Genomic DNA, 18,731 nt, shown 5'->3' with positions numbered 1-18,731 from the left:
GGAGAGACACTGAGCATCTACAGCTATCTGTAAACACAGTATTCCTGAAGGCAACTTAAAGACATTACAAGAAAGCTTGCCAATGATTCAGGCTGTGTTAAAGAATAAAGGCGCTCATACCAAATACTGACTTGAAAGTCAGTATTTGGTATGAGTCTAACTCTGTTTTTGCCTTATATATTATATATCCATGTATGTTTAGACCTTTTAATAAATCCCTGAACCTATTTCCTTTTTTTCTAGCAAAATATAAAGAAATAAAGGTTGGCTCAAGTCTGAAGTGAAATTGTGAAATAGTGTGAAGTCATTTCAAATAGAAACAAGGAGGGTGTGAAGAAACTAACCCATGGTTATTTTTCATATTGTTATTCTATACCACTCCCTTTTTATGGATGTCTTTACAGCCAGCACCACCAAGGGCCCAATTTATGAGTCTGAGAGAAAACTTTCCAAGGAAACTGTATTTTACCTATATTACTGGGGTAATACACTAGTTTCTTCGTCATTACTGCTGACTAAGAAATTGAAAGTGTATCAGTGTATTTCAGTGCATGTATTCACTGAAATACAGTTAGAGAGTTTGCATCATGTCACAAGCACACATACACAAAATGAGCAGGATGCCAACTAGGATGTATTAACAATATTTATTCACTACAAGCTCCAGTGTTATTTTTCCTATTTCATTTCAACCCAACAGTCAGAATGAGATGTGTTTCTTTTTCTTTACATATTTACAGATTGGTTTCACTATTGGCAATATATCACATTTATCTATATACACAACCCATTTACTACCTTGTTGACACTAAGCACTTTGAATGGTCACTAAGACCAGAAAAGCGCCATATAAATGCAGTCTATTTATCGTTCTTGCCAGCCATCAGCAGAAGATGTTTGTTAAATATGGGTTAAAACCTCAGTAGATTTCTACTGATTGTGTTCTCTTTCCGCCTTATCTCTTGAAAACAGAGGGCAGAGCAAAAGTAAAATAAACTCCATTTAGTTTTACTTTTGGAACTTTCCATTCTCTTTAGGAATAAAGCTAAAGGCCTTAGAATAAGAGTTCAGTAATGCTTTCAGAAAGTGTTCAGGGCAGGGACACTGGAAGAGATTGTGAGTGAAATATTCACAAAGACTTTATTATGAAAACACTGACAGACAAAAAGGAGGGGATGCGATCACTGATCTTTGACCATCTGCCCTCGTTTAGCCTTTCTCTATTTAAAATCAGTGTGTTCAAGTGCCGTAGCTCTCCAGCACTGTAGACAAAGGAAAACAAAGAAAGAAATGGGTCCATGTAGTCAGACCATACATGAGCAAGTCAGTTTATGATACTGGAGTAACTGATTAATGTAAACTGAATACTGAATAAATGAAGAATATGGAGATCCAAAGTACCAGCCGTTATAATGTCAGAAAAGCAATTCTGGGTTATGGTGAAGCACACGTAACTGTCAGGACATTAACATCATAACATATTAGGCCTGTATAACTTGATATTTATTGCTCCCATTATCAAAATATTGGGTGGGATTCGTCTGAAAGTGAGTACTGAAAATCAGTATTTCATTTAAAAATGTTCAAATATTGACTTTAAGTTACCTTTTGAAAAGTGCAAGTATTTCTGAACTGATTACTCATCAAATGTGGTACGAGCGTACTTCCAAGTCATAGCTATGGATAAATACAATTTGGTTTTGGAAAGAGGTGAAATGAAAGAGTAGGAGAAAAAAAAAGGTTAACAGTGAGACACCTTCAGTTCTCACTATAATGATTTTAATGGAAGAACATGACAGCCAATCAAAAATACAAGAAGAAGAAGAAGAAGAAGGAGAATGCTTGATTTTAAATTTTCAAAACACTACTACACTACTACACTACACTACTGAAAGTTTTTAAAAACTTCTGAGCCCGTACATGGACTGATGAGAAAATCTGAACTTTTGTCAAAAAAAGACAAAGTATGTTTGGAAGGAAAAAGGCACTGCACAAAAACAACGAAACCTCATCGCAGCTGGAAAGCACGTTGGAGGAAGTGTCGTGGTTGGATGGAGGTTTTTTCAGCTACAGACAACTTTTTTTCTTACTTCTATCAAAGACTTGAAGAGCACATCTGTTTACTTGTCATCGGTTTGGTCAGATAGTGTGTATCTAATGAATAAGAAAAAAATCATTTTTTAGTAATCAGTGCAGAAATCCTGTTATTTCCAAAAAGAGTACGTAGGCAAATTGTACGAAGAGTTAAAGTAAATAAACATCAACCCCTGATTAAATGAGTAAAGTCGTCTATATAAAACATTTTTTTGTGACACAAGTGACACAATTGCATTTGTTACAGAACACTTGCTCTCTAAGTGTTTTGTCTAGTAAGACAAAATGCTAAACAGCACATTTTAACTTTTCCAACAAACACACACACATTTTCCAATACTGCATTTACCTTGAAAAGCGGCTGTGTCCAATATTGCATCGTTGCTAGAAGGATTTATAAGAAACGGTGCCTTCAGGCACAAAAAGAAATGAACATGGCTAAATTTGGAAAGGTGGGACATGTTGAAATTTGGTTGGAATACAAATATGGTGGGTCAGAAATACAGTACCTTATACAACACACATATCATAAGCTGTAATGAAACACATAGCCATCCGTGTTAAAACTGCATTTACCCCACATCTCCTAACGAAACCCTTCACTGAAACCAGTAGCACAGTCTATGAAACCTAGCCAGTGTAGCAGAAAAAAACCTGTTTTCAAATTAAGACATGTGAGTTGTAAAATATGTGTTAGATGTGTATTTTCTTTGATTTACAATCTAGCCTACTTTTGCAATATGTACATTAAAAAAAATATTTAGACAGAGAAAAAAAAATCAGCTTTAAATATATATTTATCTCTGTGTTTTTAAAAAATCATTTATGAAATAAGCGGTCAGCTTATTTCATGTCAAAGCAGCAGTGATGTGTCATGAACCAGGCTAGGACAACAGCAAGAATAAAGACAGCAAACACTAAGGTCCATCTCCATCCGGTGGACAGTAGCTTTCTGTTGGGAAAGTGGCACCAATTTTTTCTCTGGTGCCCTCTTCAAATATTACCACTGTTCTGTGTGTGTGATAAACTTTAGATGTTATGGGAAAAGCAAAATGTTAGTAAAACTATTATTAAAAGTTTTCATTCAGTGACTTAATGTATGTTTTGCCTTGTATTGCACCCAGTAACACCCACTCGCCTTTACGAGCTTCTAAGGCCATTTGAAACCCCATCATTTCATTCACACCTTCATCTTTGGGGTACTGCCAACAGACTTTAAACATTCACGTTTTCATGTATAATCCTCATCATCTCTATCATTTCCCTCAACCAAAATTACAACAAAAATGAAAAACGAACAAACAAATGGGAAAAAAAAGCAAACTTGTTATGTTCTGAATCAGGGATCACATGCATTTATTTAAGAATCCAAGCTTGCTTTTGTCTGACCATGCAGTATGGACACACTGCGATGTGCGCTGCTTTAAAAAACAAACAAACAAACAAAAGAAATCAATCATCACAATGATCCAGCCCTGAAAAACACCTGGGAATCCAGGTTCTGTAGGATGTTTCACACCAGCTTTGGGAAATCATCCAGATGGTTTTAAAAATAGTTCCCACTGAACCCACCAATGAAATCCATCCAGTTAAGGGGATGATCAGATACCACGTAGTGCTTCTCTAGAAAAAACAAACAAAAGAAAAAAAACACCGGTCCATCAAGGAATTGGCATCAAATGAACTCTGCACAGTAAAATCCCAGTTTGTTTGGAGATAAAAAGGTCGAGACATACAGAAAGACACAGCTGTAAAGGGCAGCGGGCTGCTTCAGCCCATATTTAGTCTGCTTCTCATCGGTGGATTTCAAACATTGCAACCGAACGCTCATTCAGTCTCGTTTTGAAAGCTAACAGTTCCTCAAACTCAATTTCAAACAAGTGAGCCCGCTCTGCTCTGGGCAGGCACCATGACTGGCACCGCCCCCATCCGCTCCAGAGTGGCCTGGCTCACGGCGTAGGAGTGTGTGTGTTGCCCGTGTGCGGACGTCACCACCGGTTTGAGGCTCACGGTGCCGTTGCTGCGCACCATGTTGGGAGGGGAGGGGGCAGAGTTTGTGGTGACCACCAGAGTCTTTGGTGGCGGGAGGGTGTGGCTGCCGTTGGCAAACGACGTCGTTGCTGTCGTGGGCGGGGGGTGGCGGGAGAGCGGGGTTGAGCCTGGAGCTGTCACTGCTGCGCCGTGGCCTTGTGCTGCGTTGTGGCCTGGGCCGTGTCCGTGCGTGCCGTGAGCAGCGGCAGAGTAGGTCTGGCGAGCGTCTCCATTGTAGCGCGTGTAGGAGTTGGTGTCATAGTTGGGTTTGGGGTTGTGCCAGTAACGACTGTTGTACGTGTTGGTAGACGTGAGCGTGTCGTTCTCTGAGGAGGACGCGTCGGCATGGAAAGCCTTTACTGATGATGACCTCTTAGGAGGAAGGTCATCCTCTCTGTTGAGGAGACATTTGAAAGAGAGCACAGTTAGACATGCACAGCTTTACACGCAGATTACAATAACTGCCTGTACCAACGTTTATGGTTTACACAGGGAAAAACATTAGAAAACTGTTTTTCATTAAACGCAATTTTATGATATTTATTTTGTTAATCCTGTGCATTTATAGCAAAGCAAAAGATCACAAATAAAAGATGTCAGTAATACAAGAAGTGAAGGCCAGTTAGTTCAGCTTCATATATTTAGCACAAATTTCCATAAAAGATTAATTCAGCTTCACAGTGCAGCAAAAGTTCTACTGAGAATCTATAAGGTGCTTATGTATTCATGTGTGCACTCTGATCTTCGTGGAGCCTATTAAATATAATGTGATAATCATTGCGAAGCCGTGTGCGAGTAAAGCAACAAAAAAATGTCAAAACTATGATAAAATAATTTTATATGTATTCAAAAGTATTTCAAATGAAGTCGACAAAAACTTCCTGCCTTTCTGTTTTTCTATTTTCATGAGGAAATGGAGATGAGCTCCTGAGGCATATGAGATGAAGTGTATTCTTTGTGATTTTCTGCTGAGGAAAAGCAGAAGTGTAAGGGTGGACTGACCGTTTTATTGCTATCTCAGTTACTCAAAGCTACAGATATCTGAAAGTAAACTAATTTATCCTCCAAATAAGTCCTGGAGTAATTTAGTGGCAAATTTACAACTAAGGTAAACAACTGACAGAGGCTTCAAAAGACAAACTAGCCTGTAATTAGGAAGAACATTTAAGCCTATTACTGGTGTAGTTTTCAGAGCTTTCAGTGCTGACACGCTTAATATTCTACAACAGGAAGCACAAAGCCAACGCTGCATGTTTTTGATTTTTAAAATACATCAGACAGGCCATAAATGTCACCCTGCAACCTTCTGAAACACTAAGTATGTGATTAGCTCAGTAAACAAACCCTGCTTTACTTCAACAGAAACTCTATATTAAGTATAAGCAATGTCGTGGAAAGACTGACTAAAGAGCTGCTTAATTCTGAGAAACAAACAAAACGCTTTGATGACAAAATACAAAAACTGCACAAAATGGAGAAAAGCTGGACTGTTAAAAGCTTTTCACCTGATAGTAACAGACAGTATGGATACTGGATACTACTGGTACTTTATTTATAAGTAGTATTTCTATGTTATGCTACTTTCTACTTCTACTCCACTTTATTTTTGGAACCAGACATCCCAACACAATTTATTTGAAATCTTTAGTTGCTTATTTGGCAGTAAAATGACATATAGCAACAAATAATGTTTAAATAAAATAACATATACAATTATGAAAAGTTCTATATAATATATTTTTATATAGGAAGTTCAAATATTTTTCTGATTCCCCACCCCCTTGGCTCTTGGTTCCCTCTGTGCCCCTTCATTAAAACAAATCCTGGAAACGCCCCTGCATCCTAATAGCCTTAACACCTTATAAGGTAAACGCATTCTTTATGGCTCCTACACATCAGTCACTGGACAAATAAAAGCTTATCTTTAAATATAAATGTATTCAGTCTGAATAAATACATAAACTACACCCATTAGCCACTTGATCAAGCATAGTGCAATCTACTACCATCCAACAGTCTGCTGTAAAGCCTTGCTTTTGTTGACTGATTCCATTGTGTGTTGTGATGGTGGTCTACTGAACTGCATTTCATTGAAATATCTTCCAAATATTTTGTTCATTCCATAAGCACACAGTGCATTTAGGGGGCAAATCATCAAATGTATGTTGTCTAGTACAAGCACTCAGCACAGCGTGGCCTCAATAATAGAGCAGAATTATCACCTTTTTGACACAGTCAGCAAAAACTGAAAATGTGCTTTCCATAAAAGTTCAGCATGCCAGTGCCGCTGCGTTACAGACATACTGAGTAAAGGTGGTGAGCGTACAAGCTTGCAGATGCACTTTCACACTAGCTACATAGTAATGAAAAAGAAAAAAAGAACAATGGAAAAACAGCAATCAAAGCGAAACCTGATCTCATTGGGGATCTCCTCCTCATCATATTTGTTCTTGTTCTTCCAATAGAAGAGTGTGACCACCACTAACAGGGAACAGATGACGACTGCCAGGACTCCTGTGGCAATGGTTCCTGCTATTAGACCTACACTCTGAGGCTGGGCTGCAGGACAGACAGACAAGAGGATGACATTTGAAAATGACCAGAGAGCTGGATGAGTTGGTCAAAACTACACTTAAAAAAATTATCTAGTAAACAGATTTCATTTCATTACACACAGAGAAGAAAAAATGTATTTGTTTAATATAGCTCCTAAAATACATCACTAGATCTGTATGTCAGGTATTTCAGAATAATATAAGGTGTCACTACAATAAGACACAAAATAAGATGTGGTACACACTTGATAATAACAGACTGAGCACACAGTGCAGCTTTTATAGGCTGAAAGCCACATCAGAAACTAGAACAGCTGATTATCCTCCGACATCAGGCAATTGCCCACCGAGGCTGGCAGCTTCCAAATAGTCCAAAAAATAAATAAATAAATAAAATATAAAAAAAACCAACCCATTTTTGAATATTGAAAACTTTGTCTTACTTTAATGAAAGAGCCCCAGATGTACTAAACTGACCTTTTCTGTGCCAAATAACACTTTTCAGCGCCCAGCTGACACAACTTTACACAACAGATGTACTTGCCAAAATAAATAAATAAACAAAATACTTTCAAGTCTAACGTCTGACTAACTTTGTCAAAAAGAGTTTGGGAAAATCCTTGTTAAACATATACATCATGCCTTTTATTTAATATATGGCTTTGTAAAAAGCAATCTCTTTGTCATAATTCATGGATTCAAATTGTTTTTAATAAAAAAATAAAATAAAATCTCATTCACGAGCCTTTAAGTCTGTATCGTGTCAGCAAATCACAAGTCTGGCATGTCTGGCAGACTCAGCACTCTGATACAGAGCCCCGGCCTGTCACACACTGTCAGATGACCAAAAGAAAACAACATGTTACAGCCCTTTCTGTCAAGCTATCAAAACTGCCCGACCCTGTCACTTTTATCACCTCTGTTTTTCTTTCCTGGTGTCAGATGTCAAGTGCTGCCGTGTGCAAGCGGCTCTGACTGTGCCCTTTGTTTGGCTGGATTTTGTCACATTTGTTTGTTTGCTTATGTCTGTGTTTGACGGCTGTCAGTCACCGAGAAGACTTCTGCTCTGCCAGTAGCAGCCTTTCCATCTTAAACAAACAGACACGTGTCACCTTACCCGTGCCTGTGATGTTTGAGTATACTTACGTGCAACAACCTGCAGGTTCAGCAGACAAGTGCTCTTTCCGATAGCGTTGCTGGATGTGCACTGGTAGAGTCCTGAGGTGGTGGTGCTGATGTTTCTCAGTGTGACAGTGCCCTGCATCTGGTCTAAAGGACACAAACGCACGCACATACAGAGAGCCGCATAGTAATTAAAGTTTCTAAAACACAACCATATGGACCCTGTGTTGTAACTCGCACATTTAAATAATTCAAACACACTTATATTGATTTATACTTTTAAAAACTTCCGCTGAACAAGTTATACTAACTACCAACAGAGGGTGCTATTGTCTTCTTAATCCCAGTTGTGCAAATATGTTGTTCAGCAGAACAATAAAACTGAAGATTCCTTTTTCATAAATGATGAAAGGGTTGAGCTGTACACTACTGGATTCATTTAAATTGCATAAGCTTTTATTCATTTATTTATTTGTTCTTATCTTGCATATTTCTGCTGTAGAGGAAGTCAGCCAGATCTTTAACTGTTCTCTTAGCAATGACATGACAGATGTCATAGCTGTCTGCGTCAAACTAAACACACAGAGGATTAGGAGTGGCACTGGATTCCAGGATCCCTTTACAGTTTGAATGAAATGCAAGCAGAAGAAAACAAACGTGAATATTTAAAGATACATTTGTTATGTTTGTTTGCTGTTTTTTTATGTAAGCGGACATGTCAATTGTAGTCATCAAAAGGTAAAAACTTAATATATTATACATTAATGCAAAATTTATTTTAGAGGCTGTTAAATTATTTATACTGTAAATAATACCTGAAGCTATAAGTATAACCTCAGTAGTGAGTCATATTTTGGGCTACATGTTGCAAAACAAGCTAACAAGTGTGGTTTTTTCACTAATGAAGTGGATTTATTTTATGGCTGCTAGTCTGTTCCATAAATGCATGGACTAACAACTACTTATTAATTCTAGGCTTGACTACTGCAATTCATTATTATCAGGTTTTCCTAAAAACTTAAAGTATTCAGCTGATCTAAAATGCTGCAGGACAAGATTCACAGGGAGTAGAAAGAGAGAGAGTATTATTTCATTGTTTCCCTGTGAAACCCAGAATCAAACTTGAATGATCAGGCACCATCTTATCTTAAAGAGCTCATAGTACTGTATGACCCCAATAGAGCACTTAGACTGCTGGCTTACTTGTGGTTCCTAGAGTATTTAAAAGTAGAATGCGAGGCAGAGCCTTCAGCTTTCAGGCCCCTCTTCTGTGGAACCAGCTCCCAGTTAGGATTCAGGAGAGAGACACCCTCTCCTGAATCCTAACTGGGATCCAGCCTAGGCCTAGGTCACCTGATCGAGCCCTAACTATATAGTTGGGGCTCGATCAGGTGACCTAGGCCTAGGCTGCTGGGGACGTCCCATGCCTGCATTCTGCATTTAAGCATGACTTATTATTCATTGTTGGCTCTCTTCCACAGTGTGGCTTTTGGCTTTCCCTCCCCTAGCTGGTTGCAGCACATGGCCGCCCCTCCCTGAGCTTGGTTCTGCCGGAGGTTTCCTTCTGTTAAAAGGCAGTTTTTCCTTCCCACTGTCACGAAGTGCTTGCTCATAGGGGCTCATTTGACTGTGGGGTTTTCTCTGTATTATTTTAGCTTCTTTACTTTACAATATAAAACACCTTGGAGCAACTGTTGTGATTTGGTTCTATATAAATAAAACTGAACTGAACTGAAATGAACAGTGTTCACCAATACACATTAAAAATACTCGTGCACACAGATGAAAATTTACAGTCTAACTGAAATATTGAAAAAGAAAATGAAAAAAAAACAACAACAACAAAATCTAGATTATTTAAAAAAACGATTTTTGTGACAGGTTGTTTTTGTGTCTTTGTTGTTTGTTTGTTCATTTGTGCTAACGCCACTCCATTTTGTGGTGAGTCAGATTCTTTGAAGCGCTTTTCGATGTTATCATTTCAAAGGCCTGATTGCCAAAATTGCAAATTAGCATATCACAAAAGAAGATAATTGACATTTATTCAACCACCTTTGCAGCCTAATTTGCAATTATGATTTACTGAGTACACATTTCCTATTCTCCCTCTGCAAGTGCTCAGATAATTGGACTCATACCTGTTAACAGAAGACTGTTTCACTTGTATGATAATATGCTGTCTGCAATTGATGTGACTTTTGCACAGTGGGCTTTCTACTGACCAGTAGTGTACAGACAAAGAAAGATACCAGTGATGAATATTATTTCACTGTGCAGTGGGCACAGCTGGAAAAGAAAGGAGAGTGCACCACACCAGTCCTCTCCGATGCTGAAAACCAAATGCAACTCCAGTTTCTGTAAATATTAAACGCTGGATGGCAGAAGAAAGTTATTGTATGTATTGCGGTCGCAGCAATGACACAACTGCAGATCTCACAATGGCACGTGTGGGCAGAGTTGGTATTCAGCATGAGGAAGGAGCACCACAAAGCAATATCACTTTGCTCACTTACAGAAACACATTGCTGACACACACACAAGCTCATTCACAAATTCACAGGTTCGAGTCACTACATCCATCCATCATCACCCTCAGCAGGGTCAGCGGAGGAGGATAGTCAGGAAGGGGGCAGTAGTTCAGGCCTGGCACATGACAGGTGGCAGTGATTTGGAGTCTGAGCTACGCTATGCGTGTGAGATTTACCAGCGAAGGTGGGGCAAAAGGGAACTCCGACGGCCAGCTTGTTTGTAATACCTTGCATGGCGTTGTGCGGTAGCTTGGGCAGCGCGTCCAGCTTCTCCCAGGAGTAGGATGGTGTGGGAATACCTTCCTCTGATTTGCAGATCAGCATGATGTCACTGCCTACATCCAGCGTCCCCTGGATTCGACACGCTGGCACCGAGGGGGGCACTGGCAGATGGAGAGAGTGGGCGGTGGTGCGTTAACCACTTTACAAAAGAAAACTAATTTTTTTCCAAATAGGGGAGAGAATTACATAATTTAAAAAATGTGCAGTCTCATTAATCAAACAGTCAAATATGATGTTTTTCTTATTAAAAGGACTCCTGACAAACTGAACAGTTTCCACTTTGCCACAGTGATGATTGTGCTGTTTATCTTTCTTTAATAAAGATCTGCAGATGGTAGAGAAGAAAATAAGACAAAACCTTCTTTTTTGTCCTTTGCTGTTATTAGCTGGCACTTGAGATGCATTTTAAAAAAAAGTGAGCGCCACGTGCTCTCAGGTTATGAAGCATGCAACGCTTTCCTTTTCTCCTTTTTATTTTTGGAGTTGTGGAAAGAATAATGAAAGAAATGTGCTGGTGTACACTACCCAACACTGTGAGTCCGACGACACCAATGCTGCGCCCCCCTCTGTCTGGGAGGTTGTTGACCAGGCACTGGTAGGTCCCAGTGTCGGACACCTGGGTGTTGTTGATGAAGATGGAGGCACTTGTGCTTGGCATGGTGGCAACGAAGCCCACACGACCGTTGAGGTGGTTGGAGAGGCTGAAGACCCGACCGCCCTGGTAAATTATCACCTGGATAAGGGACCAGAGAAAAATTTAAATTAAACTCAATATTTAAAATACTGTTGCACACAGTGTCACTTTTACTGTAATTTAAAAGATACAGATGAGGACTAAATTATTACCCCCATTGAAAATGTTTTTTCAAAGGTATTTTCCAAATGCTCTTAAACAGAACAAGGAATGCAGTTTTTCCAAACATCCTATTTGTATTTTACACACTGAAACCAAAAGTATTTAATAATAACCAAAAAACTATTTGGCCCTCCTTATGCTAATGTTTGCATATCCTTTTGTCTGGATCACAACCTGCAGTTGTTTCTTGCAATTTCCACAAGTTTAACCCACGTCGCCTGAGCAATCCCTGCCCATTCTTCTTTAATGACTCATAAGCTCCTCCAGATTTGACGGTCTTCTGGCATGGACCTTGGTTGTCAGTTCATCCCAAAGATTTTCATAGGGATTCAAGTCTGGGCTTTGTGCAGACCAGTCAGTAACGTTCACTTTGGTTTCCAGGAGGTAGCTCTTCACTGGGAGTGACACATGTTTTGGGATGTTCTCATGTTTGAAAACAAAACGACGACCTAGACCTCGTTTTGCTGCTGAATGCTTGAGGTTTCCTTTCAAAAACATTCATGTATCCTACTTTCCTTATGGTTCTTTCCACCCTGAGGGGATTGCCCATTCCAGACGCACTGAAGCGTCCCCACAGCATGATACTCCCACCACCATGTTTCACTGTGGGGATGGTCTTCTTTGAGTCAGATGCCTCCCCCTTCTTTTTCCAAACACAAGCACCATCTCTTTGGCCAAAGAGCTTCAGTTTCATTTCATCTGAACAAGTATGCATAATCTAAAGGTTGTCCTTAGCATACTTGTTGTCTTCTTTGAGACTACATTTTCCCAACTTGGCTAAGTTATTCACATACCGCTGCCAGGCTTGTTCTGTGTTCGGTGCTGCATGGCTCTCCTTAAATTTCTTGAGTTCTTGACACTTGAAACGCTATGATAACTTTTTCTATCCATCTCCTGCTTTGTGAGCATTCAGTCTAAACTGATTTATTTTGCTTTTGGTATGATGCTTTCTCAACTGACAGCGCCAACCCTTGCAGTTTTTATACTGTTCAAATTGAAAGCTAACACTCAGTTCTAACTTCATTTTACAAACTGAGCATTTCAATATTGACTGGTAATTTTATTTTTCCTATTGTGCACAAATAGAAATAATTTATGCTAGTAAAGTTAAAAAATGCTGGATTCAAAATCCATTGCACTCCTAAACAAGCACTTGGGAAAATTTTGACAATAACAATAACTTTAGATTTCATAGGGGGACGAATGATTTTTGTCCTCACCTGTAGATGATGTTTCCTTTAGTGTTACACATCACTCTCACTAGAGGGAGACCTATTTCTACATAGAGGCTAAAAATAGACAGTGGACAGAATGGAGCAAACGGACTTATTTCTCTGGAAGAAACAAACAAACAAACAGACAAACTAAAAAAAACCTTTTCATTTGTAAGTGGCCCTTTCTAGCTCAGTGGGTAGATTTAGGGGGAGAAGTACACACTAAAAGTATGCTTTCATGCTACTGTAAGGCTCTTCACATAAAAGCATGCACTAAATGGTATGCATAATTGAAAACATTTTAAATTAGAAACATATAAACTGCAATATGACCAATCTGACAGCAGCAATGCAGGCAGACGTCTGCACAAAGAGGTCAAACCCAGCAGGAACTTAAGGCAGAAGCTATCATTTTATCATTACATCCGTGACCTTTGAGAACAATCACAGACTCCACACTTGGTTCAGGTTGAGCTGATCTTGTCTCAGGATCGAAATTAAAAGCCAATGAAAGACCAAGTTGTTTAAAAGCTTCCCAGAAGCTTCAAATTTGGCCCGAACAGCTCGTTTGTGAGGCCGAGCCACATGCAAAACAGCTCTCACCCCTCAGCTGGGCCCACACAAAGGATGAAGGACCCACGCAAACACACGGTACATGCACACAAGTCTGGCAGTCATGACACGCGCGCACCAACTCACACGGTGGCGCGGCGCATACGCCTACACACAAAGCGTGGTGGGGAATCAGAGGGGCTATTCACTTTGCTGAAAAGAGGCCTCATTGAACTGTTCAAAGACCCAGGCGGAGAGGCAACCAGCACCAGTGTGTTCTCGCGTGAGTGTGCGCGGCTCTGTGTGCGCGTGCATGCATGAGAATGATAGTTCGGATGAAAGTGCAGGAGTGCGTATGTGACCGTGTCCTCCACCGCTGCTTAACGATTGTAAATTGCGTGGCAGCAATTTCCTGAGTGCAGCACGCTCGCTTTGTCCTCTTATGTGCAGATGAATAGGCAGCTCCTCAGCTGTGATGAGAGCCTGCAACTGCATCTCTTCTGCGTGTGTGTGTCTTTCACTGTAGATACATTTTGTCACAAGGAGTGTATCAGTTGTGAGCAGAGTGTGCAAGTGTGTGTGTGGAGCATGGAAGTGTTTGTGACTGTTATGTCACAATAAGTGTTCCTCCGTTTAATAACTGCCCATTCTTGTCTTTCCTTCTATGTGGTTTTTTTGTAATAGGTTCATTTGTGCATACCTCTCTGTTTCCTTTCTCTAACACATGATCTGACCTGGCTCTATATTCCTGATGACCCAACAATATAATCTGCATGCTTGGGGAAAGCGATCCAATCAATCGGCCTCGCACACGCCGTTTTGACTGGGCTCGTTTTGAGTGTGTGCATGAATGAGTGGAGGATTAAAGCAGGTCCTAACCTGTGCTGCAGATCAAGCCCATTTTGGCAACGCTAACTCCTTCTACTCTGCAGGTATTAATTTTAGGAACAGAAACAAATGCCCGATGGATTAAGGAGAAATAAATCAAGCCAATGTATGTTTAAAAAGATGTTAAAAATCACAAGCATGAGAACAGTGGTGCATTTATGGTGCATGCCAAAAGCCCTCCTTTTTGTACACTTGTTTTTATTTTGCCTCTGTCCGCTATGTCGATCCATCCGTATCTATGTGTATGTATAAATCACCTCATTCCCTCGCGTGACCTGGTTGGCTTTGTGGCTATGAACAGATAGAAAAGAGGTCATGGCTGGCACTCAGATGGCAGACGGCCCTAAGAACTCTAGCTGGACTAGCTGGATACCCAACTGGCCCAGTGGTAAACCTCTGTTTCATCCTTTGACTCCTAAAATCCTACACAGATACAGTACAAGCATCTGCACAAATTGTGCTACATCCCCAGTCGTTCTCCTGCTGCGCGATATACCCTATAAGTGTGAGTAGCAAACGAATGCTCATAGTGAACTTTCAGATACTGCTGTACCAGTTTCGTACTCATATTCCAATTCTAACTGACCGTGCAAGGACCCCCTGGCCCCTGACATGGCAGATACTGCCATCGCTTCAATAAAGCCTGAATAAATCTCTAAACCCTCACAGCTCCCTTCAATCTTATGACTATAAGCTGCAACTGTTATCTCTTTCTATCCTTTGAGACATGTTCTGAACAATATGGGACCAAACCCCATTTTACTAATATACTTCTGGATTTACCTCATTTACCCTTTTGACTCTAGTACATATATATATATATATATATATATGGCACAACAACTGACCAAGAGAATGAAGTGATGGGAGGTGTGAGAGGGGTCCTATAAGAACCCTCTCACTTGTAACTGATCTAATGCACAACTCTGTTTGAACTAAACCTGTAATCTCACTGGCCTGTCTGATAATCTGAGCTGTGTCTTGTGTGTAACAGTGGGGCTTGTACTTAGATGAAATACTGAAGGTCAAACTAGATTCACTGAGACTTCAAACTTCAGATAGCACTGGAGAAACTGTGCCTGGAGTCGCTCACACGAAGTACGACTCCCATAAAATTGAGTTGCTTATAAAGTGCCCATGTCGTTGGCCTAAGCCTGGAACGGTATTAAAAACTCACCATAATCACGATAACCACATTCTACTGTAAACTAAAAAAAACTCCCAGTATTATTAAAAAGGATTTTTCCCATTAAACCATCCTTTGGAAATACACTTGTAAAACACAAAAATTATATAATATAACATAATAAAAAGCAGAAAATAAAAAACTAATTAAGTTGACTCTGCATACTTATGTCGCTTGAGGTAGACAAGTGGAAAAGTAATCAAATATATAAATAAATAAAGTAAAATACCTGTCTGCTGATAAATACAAAGTACAGTATAGTACAAATATACTATGGAAGCACATGTAAATGTTCAGTGTGGTTTTGCTATATAAGTACAATGTATGCTAAGACGTTACGTTTAATGGAATCTGCTCAAATTAAATTGACTTTACAGGCACACAGGCTATATTCTCATTTAAAGATCAGCATCATTTCTGCATCACATATTCTTTATGATCTCAATTTCACAGAATATTCATTTCAGTGATGCGGCACATATTTTACTATATCAACATTATATATATATTTTAAGCTTCTTTTTCCAGGAACTAAGAAAAAGAGGGACTTAATCAGGGAGATGACCAAGGTACACAAATACTGAAAATGAGAAACGTTTTCATTAGTGCTGAGAAAATACACCTTTCTCTAAAACTTTTGATCATCAAATGCAACAACAAAGAAAACAATATGCAATTTTACAAGATGTCCCGCCACAATAAAAGCATTTTTACAAAAGTTGGAGCATATTTAAGCATAAGGACCACCGATATCCAGCAAACACCTTTAAGAGGATGAACAACAGGTAAGAAAAAGAAAAAAAAACCTGTCTGGTCAAGTGTTGAGTTTGATTGTGTGTGTGTGTGTGTGTGTGTGTGTATGTGTGTGTGTGTGTGTGTGTGTGTGTGTGTGTGTGTGTGTGTGTGGAATATCTCACATCAAGAGGACCAGAGGACGGAGGCCAAAACTTCTGATCTCCACAACAATTTGTCAGACAGATTACATCCACAGAAAACAGCACATGAATATGCAAACATGCAGGTACACTTCTCTGAGCTATGCACCAACATGTTAGAATCTGGAGTTTAGCTTGTCTGGTCATGAGAATAAAAATGACTACAATTGGAATTAGGTAAAAGTTTACACAGTTAGAGATTCAAGCTTGAATTCTCTGAGCACTAATAAAGTGTACACTTAACTTCACAGCGCTTTACTTGTTCAACATTTTGTCATGTTAGAGCTTTATTCCAAAATGGAGTAAATTTCCAAAGATGAGCCCTGCCCCAGTACGAGAACCAGGTTATCAACAAGGATGTCTCTGTACATTGCTACACTCACATTTCCCTCAACCCTGACTAGTCTCCCAGTTCCTGCTGCTGAAAAAACACCCCGCAGCATTATGCTGCCACCACCTGACGAGATGATGAGTGATGCTTGATTTCCTTCAAACTTGACACTTGGTATTCATGCCAAAGAGTTTAACCTTTTTTCATCAGACCAGATAATTTTGTTTCTCATGGTCTAAGAGTGCATCAGTTAACTTTTGGAAAGCTACGGGCCTGCTGTCATGTGCCTTTTACTGAGGAGTTGCTTCAGTCTAGTCATTCTGGACCCTACCATGCAGGCCTGGTTGGTTGAGTGCTACAGAAATGGTTCTCCTCTGTCCACATAACAATGCTGGATCTCTTTCAGAGTGACCATAGAGTTCTTGGTCATCTCCCTGATTAAGTCCCTTCCATCCCGATTGGTCAGATTGGCGGGCACCTCTAGGAAGAGTCCTGGTGGTTCCAAACTTCACTTTGGATGCGCTGTAAGTTCTTGTTCAGTGAAGCTCTCACATTATTGCTCCTTTACATCAGCGGTCCCCAACCTTTTTTGCGCCACGGACCGGTTTATGCCCGACAATATTTTCATGGACCGGCCTTTAAGGTGTCGCGGATAAATACAACAAAATAAAACTAGTACCGGTACCGAAAAAAAGAAAATTTATTCATAACACACGTGAAAAGACCAAGGAAAACCGAGTAAATGATAAAAACGATAACAAAGTAACGCTGAAAACCGATAAAAACCCTGAAAAATATACATTTCACACCTGAGCCTCAACTCTCGTGGCCCGGTACCAAACGACTCACAGACCAGTACCGGTCCGAGGCCCGGGGGTTGGGGACCGCTGCTTTACATCACAATTTTGTTGCTATAGGAGAGATGCAACACGGACGATACTGGCTTCTTGTCATATTATAGTAGGTTCAGGTACACAATTACTGATGGAGGTTTTCCTCAGTATAACTGAAGTCATGGAGACTTTGCACGGTGTAGTCTATGTCATATAAAGTGTAAAAGAAAGCATCAGGGTGGAAGTTTCCATTAAGGTGTCCTACAAATTTCTGAGTGGGCATCATCCCAAGATACCAGCCAGATGTCCTCAGCTAGCTTTCTCTATCATAATGAAAGAGTATGTGTTGTACTGCAGACTCCTCCATGAACATATTATTAGTTGTCTGTTTTAGAAATCACAGTTTTTCACAGTTTTATCACAATGTGTGAAGCATTTGAGCAAGTTTTCAAGTCTAATTTATCATGCTTTGGAATCTGAAATCTCTGTGAACTTCAATATATAGCACCTCATGTGTCTGTTAAATATGAAACTACAACCACCAGCTGGCTATCTTAGCTAAGCTTAGCTGTTTCTTTAATTATACAGTGGTGAGAACCCAAACAAAGTAGATGCTTTGGTAACCCCTGTTGCTATCTTGGAGGTGATGCTATAACCTTCAGGGTAGCCTTAGAGTCTAGGAGTGTAATTGGCTGACATGGCCACTAGATAATGCTCATGCATATGCTAGCACCATTAAATACTTCAAAGCACATACAAACCACATGCACTCAATTGTTGTTTTGTTTTGGTGTAGGTTAAATACGTTACCTTTATTACTTTTATGCATGTAATTATATTGGTTTAAGTTTGTGATAGATGTCTTTCATCAAAAAATAAATGCCGTGAAAGGTAATTGAACCCATTTTTAAATGGCAAAGCCTGGTACTATCAATGGGCATTAGTTTTTACCATAAAATAGAACAAATATCTTTTGGAGGTCTCTATGTGTGAACTATTTCATGTTATATAAAATGGTCATTCATATGCCAAAGAAAAGAACAGAAGAAGACTGAAGGGAGGGATTTTTTCTGCTGAATCTACAGCTACTATATTACCTTATGCTGAGCAGCAAGAAGCAAGGTGCAAATACAACACTAATGTCAAGACCTTTAAATGTAATAATGTGCAGGAGTTAACAGTTCTGGAGCAACATTAACATTCATTTGAGGTCAGTTTCCCCTTCAGCTTTGTTTTGTTACCTTAACTCCTGGGGGAAATATGTGGCTCCTTAGATTCTAGCTAATTGCTTACTTTCTCTGTTTGTTCTCCAGGTAGTATATAT

At 39.7% G+C, this 18,731-nt stretch overlaps 1 protein-coding gene across 2 annotated transcripts in view; it reads right to left on the bottom strand.

The window, feature by feature from the left end:
- Positions 1-220: 220 nt before the first annotated feature.
- The window catches only part of igsf11 (immunoglobulin superfamily member 11), a 118,335-nt gene continuing 99,824 nt past the window's right edge, over positions 221-18,731 (bottom strand). Inside the window, exons 5-9 of one of the 2 annotated variants that reach the window (XM_005939599.3) lie at positions 11,138-11,345; positions 10,558-10,713; positions 7,827-7,949; positions 6,537-6,684; positions 221-4,519 (exon numbers count right to left, since the gene is read on the bottom strand). In XM_005939599.3, coding sequence (XP_005939661.1) covers positions 3,967-4,519; positions 6,537-6,684; positions 7,827-7,949; positions 10,558-10,713; positions 11,138-11,345 — 1,188 coding nt within the window. In that variant the 3' untranslated portion in view covers positions 221-3,966. The remainder of the gene's footprint in view (positions 4,520-6,536; positions 6,685-7,826; positions 7,950-10,557; positions 10,714-11,137; positions 11,346-18,731) is intronic. The other variant, XM_005939600.3, reaches the window with a different exon arrangement.

Source organism: Haplochromis burtoni, unplaced genomic scaffold (assembly GCF_018398535.1).
Source record: "Haplochromis burtoni strain Fernald_Lab_line unplaced genomic scaffold, NCSU_Asbu1 Contig_270, whole genome shotgun sequence".
Classification (NCBI taxonomy): Eukaryota; Metazoa; Chordata; class Actinopteri; order Cichliformes; family Cichlidae; genus Haplochromis; species Haplochromis burtoni.
The sequence above is the reverse complement of the archived record's forward strand: the minus strand, read 5'-3'. Positions and strand labels throughout refer to the sequence as shown.